Raw genomic sequence first — 11,941 nt, 5'->3', positions numbered from 1 at the left:
TAATGCCAGAGAGGATGCTACGGGAACAGTTAGCAAAGTCATTAACCCGAACCAGCAATATCCAGCTTACCTTGCTTAGTACTTTTGGGTTGCCCAAGATAACAACACCGTATTTTGCACGAGTCAACGCGACATTCAACCTACGAGGATCATTCAAGAAACCAATGCCCTGATGTTCATTGCTACGGACGCAGCTGAGGATAATATAGTCCTTCTCTCTGCCCTGGAACGCGTCGACGCTGGCCACTTCAATGTCCTTGTACAAATCCTTCTTGAGCGACCCGCTGAACTGCATATAATTGACGATGTACGACCGCTGCCCTTCATACGGAGTGACGATACCGATCTGGCCCGGAACAACGCCGGACTTGAAGAACTTGGTGACGATTTTCTCCACATTCGATGCCTCCGTCCTGTTCAAGAAGGATGTACCACTGGATGAAATCTCCTCCTGACCCAAGTTCTGATAGAAGAACATGGGTGTATCGGGGACAGGCCACGGGAAATCAACGTTCTTCCTCAGGCGCTCCGGAGCGGTGACACCGTTCTGCAGGGTACCCTCGTAGAACATGTTCGAGGGGAACTCCGACAAGCACGGGTGCATGCGATACTGGACTTGAAGACGGATAGGACGGTTGCCGAGGACAACGAGACGCTCAAAGAGAGACTGGGTCAATCCGGCACGCGCCGCTTTCTTGTTCATGATGACGGGTCCTAGCTGCTGGTGATCGCCAACGAGAACAACTTGCTTACAGCCCAAGACCAAAGGAATCATACACTCTGTGAAGCCATGAGTGAGCAACCGATAAGGAGAAATGAACTACAGACACTCACCAGGTTCGGCAGCCTGCGTAGCCTCGTCAATCAGGACAGTCCTGAACTTGAGCTTGCTCAACCTCGGGTCACCAGCACCCACGCAAGTGCAGCAGATAACATCTGCAGCACTCAAAATCTCCTTCTCGCACTGCTTGATCAACGTCTTATACTTCCTTTCATCATTCGAGCTCAATTCACCCTGCTCGTTCTTGAGCTGGATAAGCTTCTGCAGCTCCACATGCGTAGTATTGTTCGCCACTTGCTGATGCAATGTCAAGAACGAGATGGACGAATCCAGTGCCTCCCGCGACTTCGCCGTCAAGCGTACCACCTTCAGACCGGTGGCATGGATCTTCTCCGTGAGCTGATCGACCGCGACATTGGACGGCGCGCACACCAGCACCTGCCCCGGGTTCATCTTGGCTAGGTGATAGACAATGGAAGCGGAAGTGACTGTTTTGCCTGTCCCGGGAGGTCCCTGGATGAGACTGATGGGCTTTTGGAGAACACTCTTGACAGCATACATCTGGGAGTGGTTGAGTTCCGGCAGGCCTGGGGCAGAGAAACGCTTGGGCATCTGGGTCCTGAGAACCTGGGGCTCTAACTCATGACCCAGCAATTTATGGTACTGTTCAGACGTATTGAGCATGGACTATGATCAAACGATAGACATAAAGGAAAAGAACTCACGATATACCCGCTGACGCTCTTTTCATCTACGGCGAAAGTCTTCATGGCAAGTTGCATTCGATCGAAACTGGTCGATTTCCAGACGAAGTCAGCTGCAAAGTTGTGCGTGCATTCGGTGGGTACGCCATCGGACTTGCGCAATTCAAGCGCAATCTCGTCAGAAACATCTGAGCAGGATGAGCGAGGAAATAGGGTCAGCGATGCAATAAGACTTACTGTTGGGTATCTTGATGACATGTCCGACGCCTTCCCACGGCTTGTGCAATTCCCCAGCATACCGTAACCTTAACTCGTCTCCAACAGCCAGCCTAACTTCGCCACTCTCCAACTTCGGCATGCAGAACCATGCGATGCGCTTTTGGTTGAGACCGACGTCCCATCTAACAACAATGTCGGTCTGCGTTTGCGACTCCTTCAGTCGCTTGTCGTAGTCCGCCTCGATCTTGACAAGAGGCCCGAAGATGTTCTGGTATTGATATGCATCCTCGTACTTGAGCATAACCGGCTGGGGCTCGTCGTCCACTCCAGGCTTCTCGAGGTCCTCGAGAGTGGCGTTCGCGTTCTCCCGCCACAAGTCCTCAAGGCGGTTTATCTGCTGGAACGAGATCTGGCGAGACCTGAGCTGCTCTTGTTCACTAGGTGGTTTGACAAGCCACGAGAGGAAGGATCTGTCGTCTATCAAAGGAGCCCAGAGTGACGCATTCCACGAGATATCCTTCGAGATTGCGGCGCAAGGTTGGCGGCAGAGAAGCACGACGACGGTGTCTGACTTGGCGGGAATGAAGCCGAGCATAAATACATTTTTGCTGCCACAGTTGTAGCATTCCGGGATTGTCTCGCCGAGCGGGCTTTCAGCGTGCAGAATAACTTCCTTGTGCTTGGCGCGCACAAGGTGGTTCACGATGTGCGAGGCCGAGGTATTACCACGGGAATTGCAGAACCACTTGGAACAGATGAGACATTTCACGACGGATGCCGGATTGTGGATACCACAGTAGCTGCTCAGATGTCAGATGAATTCTGAACGCAGCAATGCACTGCAACTCACCTGCAAGCGTGAGGCGGCAGATCCGCCTGATTCTCTTCCTTCAAATCGTCCAACACTGCGTCTAAATCATCTTCTATACCTGTATGCACCGGATGGTGCGCATTCCCATTTTGTACAGACTCTGAGAGGGACAAGCTCGAGAGATTCGAAGACAAGCTTGCCAAATCGCCAGAGGGTCTATCTTGCTGTGTATTAGCAGAGTACACCGACGAAGTATCGTCGACAACGCTGAGTCCGCCGTACGACGACGTCGATTCGTACTGGAAATTCTCGAAACCAGAGTCCATGGTGGTCGTGGTAAGAGTGCAAGGAACTTTGCAGCGGACTCAGACGCGTTCACGGAGTCCACTGATTCGGCACCGCGACAGTATTAGTCAGCAGGCATGGCACACATTTGTGGCAGCGGTCACATGACTCACTTTGCGGGGTCCTAGCGGTTTCGCCGTTTCCCGATTATTTGCCCTTGAGGTTCCCGGAGGCTCTGGAGACCCCAGAAACCCTGAGCACTCTTGCATAATGGCGTCCACTTCGGCGGCAGCGTCCACTGCGACCGCTTCAAATGCGCAACCGTCGACGAGCACAGGCGCCAGTGTCAACAGCCATGCACATACGACACCTATTATTGCGACAGGGGATTGGACGAAGAATCTTGTGCAGTTGGCAAAGACGGCGGAATTGAAGTGCGTGCATCGTATGCCTGTGAAGCCACAGCATCGAATTACTGACTGAGTGGCATATCCCCTCTGGGATGGCCCTGGAACAATAGGAAACATGCATTGACTCTGCAACTACATACAGCACATATACTGTCTGCGCACGCTTCACTTGAACAGAAGAACAAAGCGATCCAGGACCTGAAAGAGCAAAAGAACAAGTGAGTGGACGGCGAAACCCTCGTATGTCTATGCAGCCAATCATTTGCCATGATTAGACTGGAGAGCGAAAGAAATCGCCTTCTAAATGCCCTGAGAGAGGTACGCATTACCCCGTTCTAAGCGTGGCGCGTAGGATCTCACTCGTCATGCGCAATACAGGTCAACGAAGACCGAGACAAGGTATCTATCGAGTCGCAGTCCGCGCACCTTGTACTGAGTCACAACTAGGCGGACCTCCTAGAGGCCAGCCTTTCAAAAGAGTGAGCTCTCATCCGACCTGACAAACCTATGCCACCGATGTCTTACATCCGTTCCTCATCTTCAGATGCCAAGACCTGAACGCCAAAATCAAGGTCATCTCCGACGGGGACTACGCGATCGCTAAACGAGACGTCGACCGTCTCAGACAAGAACTGGGACAACCGCCGCTGCCCAGCCTGAAAGAAATACTCGAAGAGAAGGGGATCGCGTGCGTATCCGATCTACGTCCCCATTCTTCGTGCTTGACCTCAGTCGTGATATACAGATACCTGAAGGATCGCATGAAAGCAGGAGACAAGAGAGCGGCTGCGGACGGTGCCGAGGGACAGCCCGGCAAACGACCGCGCGGTCGACCCAGGGGGAGCAAGAACAAGAAGCCTGTGGCAGCTGCTAATACCCAACCGGCTCCCAGCGGTGCGCCGGGCCCTTCGACATGATGTACCAATGCCTCCGTCAGTATCCAACTGTTGTCTAGGACTGGTCTTCTGTATGTTGTCTGATCTTCATTTCCCATTTCATTATGTTTGCCGTATGACTATGTCCCGTTCTCCTGTCTACGTTAGTATACCTTTTCACACATTCCATGTATCCGGTACTTGGCCCCTGAAATGATATCGCAATTGCATTGACTGAGAGCAAATCCATGAACAATTATAATTACATCTATATCACGTCTTACTGTAAGCTACATCCAAACGGACCAGCAGAACGAACGACGCAGAATAGAGGGGGGACGTATGTACGTTTGGGCTCGCTAGAGGTCGTCACAAATGACAACTGATAAAAGCAGAAGCGAAGATAGTGGTTATGGTCTGTTGTGCAAAGGTGCAAGAATGATGAAGGTGAAGGCACGCGGGGAGGGACCGGGAATGCCAAAAGTCAATGCATGTGCCGTTACTTCTCGACTCTCTCTATCTTGGTATATCAAGTATCCAAAGTAATCGTCACTTTAGGCGGTGTCATAACATATCAACGAGCGCGGCGTCCCGGTAAAAGATCGTAACAATATCAATATCATTTCGTGCAGGCTTACTTATTGCCGCGGTCCGTAGGAGCCATTGCCATTCTGGCTCTTCAGATTTGAGTAGCTGGGCATCCTGCTGGGCGGCGCAGGAGAAGGCGTGCGCGAGGGGAAGGGCGAGCCGTACGGCGCGCTGAGGTACCGGCTCGTTTCCGTCGTCTCGCTGAAATAGTCGGACCCCTCGGATTTCTCGTTCGCGAGCCCAAGCGCCGAGGCGAAGGCGCGAGGGCTGCCGAAGGGCGAGGGTCGTTTGGGCGCTGGGAATTGGCCGAGGATGGGCGCATCGGACGAAATGGGCGTGCCAGGGTACGGTGTGCCCGCGGTCTTGCCGGACACCGAGGTCATCATGACATTCGGAATCGGAGGCACCTCCTTTCCTGCGGGTTGGTTGTACATCCACGTAGCGATGAGGACTGTCGAGGAGCCCAGGACGAAGGAGGGTGTTATCCGGAAGTGGAACAGGACGACGGAAGCCAAGAACGACAGTATAATCGAGAGACTTGTTGCGAAACCCTTCAAGATATTGTCGGAGTACTTGATGACTACCGCCGTAATCAGCCCACCGAACACCTGCGTTGCGACCGTCGCCCACGCCCACCCTCCAAAGTTGTTGAACAGGTCCAGGAAAAGACCGCGCGAATTAAGCGGCTGGGGAGCGTAGAGTATGGGGAGGAGAGCGGGAATAAGAGAGAATAATGATAGCTGCACGTTGCGGACCCAGAGATCCGCCTTTGAGTTTTTGAGCACCATCTCAAAGTACACGCCCGCAAGGCCCGAGGTGAAGCACGCCGCCGTGACGGCGCCGAAGCCCTTGAGCGGGCTCATATGGTGGAACGGCGCCAGCTCGCTCGCGCTCCCGACCGGGATCTCCTTCTGCGGCTTCCGCCCCGAGCTCGTCTGGATCTGGACAATCCCGACGCCCAGCGCGAGGAACGTCAGCGCAAGCCACTTCATCGGCGTGAGTCGCCGCCGGAGCAGCGCGACCGAGAACGCCGCGGTCGTGAGGATCTTCATCTGGTACGTCACTTGGAACGTCGCGACGGGGAGGTTGCTGATGGCGACGAACTGCAGCGAGTTCTGCACGACGTAGAGGATCGCGGGGATGGACAGTTTCCAGCAGTCGGGGCTGAAAATCTCGCGGTACAGTCGGTTCGCCGCGCTCAGGGGTTTCCGCGACCACGGCGCATCGGACGCGTTGCACACCCTGACAAACGCAATGACGAGCGATATTGAGCCTTTGAGCAGCTCGTTCAGCAGGACGGCGGCGGCGGGCGAGTAAGCTTGCGACGGCGGGGTAAACACCCGCGAATAGTGCATAACAATCGACAGCGCGGCATTCTGGACCGCTAATGTGACCAAGCTGCTCGAACGTGAATAGCGCGTTAGTATTCGAGAAACGCAAAACTCACGACACGTATTTGAGCGGTAGCCCCAGAATCGTCGGCGAACTCTCTGACGTCGCGCCTCCTCCCCCGCTGAACTCCTCCTTGCTGGACAAATCCACGAAATTACTGCTCGCTGCTGGTGGCAATAAGGGTGCTGGCCTAGGTCCAGGCGAGCCGCCAGGTGTAGAATACGGTGATAAATACGGTGCTGAGCTGCCATGTCGGACCATCGGAAACGGTCTATGATGGATGTCTGGCGACGTCGGCGTCGCGACATTCACCGACGACGCTCTCGGATGCAGGGTATTGCTCATGTCTGCAGCAGACGATCACGGAGGCAAATACGCAAGGAAGACTGGGCGCTGAACGGCGGAGATGAACCGAGTGTCACGGCTATGTGAAGTCAGCCGCCGTTGTGATGATGGCGAGGGCGGCAGTGCTTTTGGCGACTGCGTTGGCGGCGGCGACGGCGAGCACGTCGAGCGCAGTGTCCGGCGGTGAATAGCAGGTGGGTAAAGTATAGAGACGCTGGAGAAAGTGGGGATCCCCGCGTCGACGACGACGGACGTCAATCGAAGTCGGGTAAAAATACTCTACTTCTGGCACAGCGCTTATTTGTTGATTTTTTGATGGCATAAGTTCTTTACGAAAAGGGTCACTAGTACAGACAAGGTATAGCAGTATCTTCATTCTACGACACAGCAGGGACATGCCAGAATCTAGTAGAGTATGTGGACAGTATAAATACCGGCGTGGACAGCGGAAAATACGGGGAAAGATTGGGATGGGAAGTTCGACCGGGCTGTAAGACGCCATGAACCAAGGCGTCTTACCTTGTCGAATTGAGCAAGGGTTTGAACTTTCGAGAAGTCAGCCGAGAAGGCAAGCGACGTCTTCACAGGATGTTGGCATCCATCTAGAAAATGGATGCTATGAGCGACACGGTCCATTGCCCTTACCTTATGCTCGTGTTTGCTTTGTGATAGTGCAACAGCTTTGGTTGCACTCGACATCTCGTTGGACACATCTTTTAGGATGCTGGTGGCGCATCTACACTCGTAACCAGTCAGCTCTCCGTTTCCAAACCCATCCATAACCGACAAACACCGAAGAGACCTCAGACTCGCCTTTAACTCTCCATACGCACCCATCTGTCCTTCTGGTATTCCCGTAGGAACCAGAAGACATCGCACAATGACGCGAACTCCCTTTCGCAAGGGAGCGGGGTGCGTCCCTTTACCAGGGTTTTCTTCCTTGGAATACCCAGACAGAATAGACCGAAGCCAGAAAAACAACTCACTTGTTATATGGATACACGACACGCAGTACATGTGGGAAGTCTCCAGGTGATCCTGCTTCATGGCCCCTCGACCAGAGGGAGGAGCGTTCAGCAAAGACTGTTTTTGAGAAACCCCTCTAGAATATAGAGTCCATCTCCGACGTTTGTCTGGACAGTCCGTCCTTGGTAGAAGCCGCAGCGAGCAGCAGAGGACAGACAGTAATTTGGACGTCGTGATTTGAGAGGAAACGGTGGAAAATTGCACCTTTATACTTAGGCTTGCGGGAATTACCGAGGATAACTACATTTTTATTTATGAGCTGGACAGCCCATTTTACGTAGTTTTTGGATTTCTTGTAACTCTAACCCTAGTGTTCCAATGTAAAATTAATTCTCGACTTACTTCTGCACCTCCGGGACGTCTGACTGAAAGTCTTACATGGCGGCGGCAGCGGTTGCTGGGTCGTCAAAGACGTCGCCGTTTGGGACGCTGCTGCGACGCTCAAAATTTGCCTCATTCGACCCAGCCATCGCCCAGGTCTACACAACCTACGACGGAAATGCACACCGCGGCAACTGGGGCTTGAAGCGACCCCTCCCACTCAAGCGGCGCAATGCGTACATCACGGTTTCCGAGGTCGACTCGCGCGAGCAGCAGACGGTTTGGGACAGCGGCGAGAAGCAAGCGCGCTGGATCCAGGCGTGGCAGGAGCTCGGGGTAGAGAAGCTCGAGCCCCCGGAGTACAGTTACGGGCGGGAACGCAACTCGCTCACCTGGCAGAGCAAGATCGGGTCGGCGCAGCGTTACTGGGTGGTGGACTCCGAGTTTGCGGTGGGCCCGGATGGGGGCAAGCCCAGCAAGGAGAGCCGGCTGCTGCAGCAGACGCGGGCGCCGATCCTGCCCAACATCGACGCCATGTCAAACAAGCAGTTTGAGCTGTTCATTCGGAACCTGCGCAAGCTGCGGCCGGAGTTTAAGGAGTACCTCAAAAAGAAGGCGGGGGAAGGGAAACCTGTCTCAACCGACCTCCTCGACCAGGCGCAGAACGGTGTCATCTACTACAAGGAGTTCCTGACCGAGAGAATCAAGAACAAGTTGAACAAGGAGACCTCGGTGAGCCTGGCTCAAGAGCCGCACGTCTACGCCGGGGCCAGCTACAGCCACCACACCCGCCTCTCCACGTTCTTCCTCACGCCCACCCTCCCTGGTCGCATGATCCTCATGCAGCGCGACGAGTCGAACGTAGCCGCGCGCACGAAGGACAACATCTACTACGTCACCTCCTTTGCGGGAATGACCACGAAGGTGCGCTCGAGCAACGCGGACGGCAAGTCCGACGTCGTCGCCGGGAAGGACGGCGCGCCCACGAGCCTCGAGGCTGGCGTGACGAAGCTACGCCTGCGCGAGGCGCACCTTGTGCGCGCGCCGAACACTGTAGACAGCCACGCCAAGTCCAAGATGCGCGGGGCGCGGATTATCACGGAAGCGATCGCATTCAACAGGCCGTCGATGAGCCGCTCCAACCCTCACTACCCGGGCTCCATTGCATATAGCACGCAGGATCCGGGAACGGCTGACGCGTCCTCGTTAAATCGGATTGTTACGCCTGTTTTCAGAAGAAATAGGGAGTCGCGGTCCAACACAATGTCGAAGTATAAGGGCGGCGGGAAAGGAGGTTCGAATCTCTTACAGGGTTTGAGGCAGATAGTGTCACCAACGGGCCGCCCATCAGGCAGCCAACCGTAGACCTTACTATGACCGTTTTATTGTATCCTTGCGACCTAATGCATGCCTGTCATAGCGTGTATGGATATGAACTGAACATTCTTGTAATTGGGGCAATACTCTAACGATTGGGGTATGATTAGAGAATGATGCGAAAGCGGAAAATACTTACGATGTAGCTATGACAGAGGAATCTGGACGGAGCAAAACTGTATCAAGCAACGCTGACATTTCGTCCCAGTTTACCTGTACTTCAGTCTCTGATTTGATCTCAGACTCTAATAGAGCCCCACCCTCTAGACCTAGTTCTGACTCCACTTTCACTTCAACCTTTAGCTTTATATCAGGTTTGGAGTCCACGGAGACATCTAGCTCGTTCCCTTCGTCCAGAGCAGGGGAACTGCTACTGTCAGGCACCTGAGTACCCATGGGTATTGTACTGTCCACAGGGTCCGATTTTAGCAGAGAGATACTCATAACAGGAACCATGAATGCATGCGGAAGGCAAAGCTCCAGGTGCTGCAGCTTTACGGTCAAAAACACGTTACATCAAGACTACAAGACGACTCGTGACGAGACGCGTTTGGCGTGTGACAGGGCGCGCTAATTACACATAGCACATTGGTAAAACCCCCTCTCCTCGTATACATCTCTTGTCCGCTGGTTCTCTCTCTAGCACAGAAACACTGGTAGTTCGGTGGAAGCAATGTCCGTTTGGCTTCATTGCCTAGGTCTGATTATCATCTCTTGAAGATTAGGCAGGCCACATCACCACGACTGTGCGACGCCAGGCTGGTAAGAGGTCAATGATGCTGCTTATTAGCCCCAAACCCTGAAACACAAGACTCACTGCGCACAATGATCCCTCGCTGCAGATAGTATCAGTGATAAATACGAATAAATACGCAGACGAACGGATAACACCCACCGAGTCCTCATACTTCGCTAGTTCCTGTCGCGTGCTCTTATTTACGAGCCTTTTATGATGGTCTTCCAAGATATCGATGAGGCATCCAGGAATCGCCTCGTCATCGCGGTATTCTAGCTTGAGAGACACCCGATGGCCGTCTGGTGTACGCATCTCCTCTATACCCAACGTCCGAAGCATCTCGTGCAGTTCGACATGCTCGTTGGATCCTTCGCTGACTGGAAAGGGATCTTCAGCTAGATGACTCGTCAAAGTTGCAAGACCGACAAAGAATCTTCGTTCTCTGGCGGCCCTACAAATCAGGGATACTTTGTGAGCATCCATTCCACAGAGAGACGCGATGCCCTGAGGGGCAGACTTTAAGCGGTCCTGGAGGAGATACACCAGTTTGCCTGGCCCTCTGTTGCTTTCACTCGCTTCCCTCCAATCATGCATCACTCCACGCACCGCGTTGAGCATGCGATCCACGCCTAAACCTGCAAGAGGGTCACGCTCAGCGTGTACCACATCGTACCACAGCGCGACACGACGTCCTTCCGTGACCGGCTTTAATTTGCTGGAGACGTCAACACGCCACGTGATGACCTCGGTGTCCTCAGAGCACGGCACGGTATAGTGTTTTTGCCTAGTATCGTGCCATAACTGCCACGACCCCCTTCGGGCTGCGCTGGCGGGAAGAAGGACCACAATAGTGGCTGACGTGCAGTTCCGCCTGTCCCTGTCCGGCTTCTTTAGATGTCTACTTGCAGTACGCAGAATGATCGGCACTCACCCACTCAGCGACAGCTCGCTACCGTAAAGACTAGATTGTAAGGGTGAAGCAGAAGCAATGGGAAAAGACATACCTGGAGTCGGAAGTGTACAAACAAAGCTTCTGTAACCTGATCTCTAGCACCCTCCCGGTGAGTCTCATCTCATCGCGTGCCCACTGGAGAATCACTTGTTCGAGCGCGTTCCAGGCTCCGGCATCTTCAATCTCAACCTTGACGCAATTAGGATCTTGTGCCAAAATCCTACAGAAAGAATTCCCTACCTGCGCCGCATCGAACTCTCGAGGTTCGTCCACCCCATTATTTTCACGTACTGACCCATCTTGGCCAGTCACACGCCCGATACCAGCCACACGAATGACTGGGAAAGGCGCGTTCTTCATGCTCTGCAGGGACCATGGCGGATGCATGTCCTCCGTGAGCTCATGATGTCTACGTCCCGTGAGCGCATCGTCCATGCGGGCCTGTGAAGACCAGTGAGAGGGGCGAAAGTGGAGACATGGAGGAAGATGCGCACGCGGATCTGGTTGGTGTAGAAGCCTCTGTTCATAGCCATGGTGCGAGCAACTATAGGCAGTAGGATACGAGGGATGAGCTACTAGGACGTCCTCAGGTGAGCTTTATAACATTGCAGACACGCATCGAGATACTGATGCCGTTGAACCACAAAGAACATGGGAAGTGAAAGAGCAACAGCACAAAGGTCCATGACCCGGATCCGTCATAAAGCAGGCGAGTGGCGGTCAAGCCCGAATCTTGTCATTACGGCCTTCTTTCTGTCTCACAATGAAAATCATATTGAAAGCCGAATCACACCTGAACCGGGGCAGAAAGAGTTCACCAACGCGGCATGTGGAGCTGGTGAGTTCAAAGGGACTGCTTTCTTTCAGGAGCCGATTAGAAGCAACAAAATACGGAAAAGACTCACCATTTAGTCGCAGCATCCCGTCTCCCTTGCTCCTTGTTTGTTCTCACTGCTGCTCAGTATACAGCCCGTCATTTTACTGTCTATTCGGCGATGGGCTGACCGCAGTGACAGTCACCTATCCACGTGAGCAGTGACGCTGCGCAAGTCATCCCAACGCCTACATCCGCTCGCGATTCCGCTCTGCAACGTCCCGTGCAAGAGTTATGTTGGTGTT

The 11,941-nt window shown here is 53.7% G+C and overlaps 5 protein-coding genes across 5 annotated transcripts; 2 read left to right on the top strand and 3 right to left on the bottom strand.

The window, feature by feature from the left end:
- Nucleotides 1–3,070: 3,070 nt before the first annotated feature.
- On the top strand, nt 3,071–5,681 carry GLOTRDRAFT_71619 (uncharacterized protein; the record flags this gene model as incomplete). The annotated part of the gene is made up of 7 exons (XM_007864930.1): nt 3,071–3,234; nt 3,321–3,428; nt 3,486–3,528; nt 3,589–3,609; nt 3,658–3,689; nt 3,755–3,898; nt 3,956–5,681. 7 exons carry the CDS (start codon nt 3,071–3,073, stop codon nt 4,125–4,127), a joined length of 684 nt encoding a protein of 227 aa, XP_007863121.1. The 3' UTR covers nt 4,128–5,681.
- Nucleotides 4,724–6,505, bottom strand: GLOTRDRAFT_136635 (uncharacterized protein; the record flags this gene model as incomplete). Its single annotated transcript, XM_007864929.1, has 2 exons — nt 6,121–6,505; nt 4,724–6,071 (listed from the first exon to the last, which is right to left on the bottom strand). The coding sequence occupies exons 1-2, from the start codon at nt 6,408–6,410 to the stop codon at nt 4,724–4,726; spliced, it is 1,638 nt and encodes a 545-aa protein (XP_007863120.1). The 5' UTR covers nt 6,411–6,505.
- Nucleotides 6,506–6,807: 302 nt separating this feature from the next.
- On the bottom strand, nt 6,808–7,561 carry GLOTRDRAFT_109886 (uncharacterized protein). The gene is made up of 2 exons (XM_007864928.1): nt 7,397–7,561; nt 6,808–7,146 (listed from the first exon to the last, which is right to left on the bottom strand). Exon 2 carries the CDS (start codon nt 7,107–7,109, stop codon nt 6,816–6,818), a length of 294 nt encoding a protein of 97 aa, XP_007863119.1. The 5' UTR covers nt 7,110–7,146; nt 7,397–7,561; the 3' UTR covers nt 6,808–6,815.
- Nucleotides 7,562–7,775: 214 nt separating this feature from the next.
- On the top strand, nt 7,776–9,259 carry GLOTRDRAFT_109885 (uncharacterized protein). Its single transcript, XM_007864927.1, has one exon. The coding sequence runs from the start codon at nt 7,815–7,817 to the stop codon at nt 9,120–9,122; it is 1,308 nt and encodes a 435-aa protein (XP_007863118.1). The 5' UTR covers nt 7,776–7,814; the 3' UTR covers nt 9,123–9,259.
- A 1,061-nt stretch (nt 9,260–10,320) lies between these two features.
- GLOTRDRAFT_109884 (uncharacterized protein) lies at nt 10,321–11,376 on the bottom strand (the record flags this gene model as incomplete). The annotated part of the gene is made up of 5 exons (XM_007864926.1): nt 11,317–11,376; nt 11,063–11,263; nt 10,875–11,011; nt 10,802–10,819; nt 10,321–10,747 (listed from the first exon to the last, which is right to left on the bottom strand). Coding segments are annotated over exons 1-5 (822 nt in total), but the record flags the coding sequence as incomplete, so codon positions are not given.
- Nucleotides 11,377–11,941: the final 565 nt, after the last annotated feature.

Source organism: Gloeophyllum trabeum (assembly GCF_000344685.1).
Source record: "Gloeophyllum trabeum ATCC 11539 unplaced genomic scaffold GLOTRscaffold_00003, whole genome shotgun sequence".
Taxonomy (NCBI): domain Eukaryota; kingdom Fungi; phylum Basidiomycota; class Agaricomycetes; order Gloeophyllales; family Gloeophyllaceae; genus Gloeophyllum; species Gloeophyllum trabeum.
Note: the sequence above shows the minus strand (reverse complement) of the source record. Positions and strands in the feature narration are given on the sequence as shown.

Excerpts from the sequence above, each read along its gene's own strand:
- GLOTRDRAFT_109886 (XM_007864928.1), bottom strand. The coding sequence starts at position 7,109 with ATGTCGAGTGCAACCAAAGCTGTTGCACTATCACAAAGCAAACACGAG.
- GLOTRDRAFT_109885 (XM_007864927.1), top strand. The coding sequence starts at position 7,815 with ATGGCGGCGGCAGCGGTTGCTGGGTCGTCAAAGACGTCGCCGTTTGGG.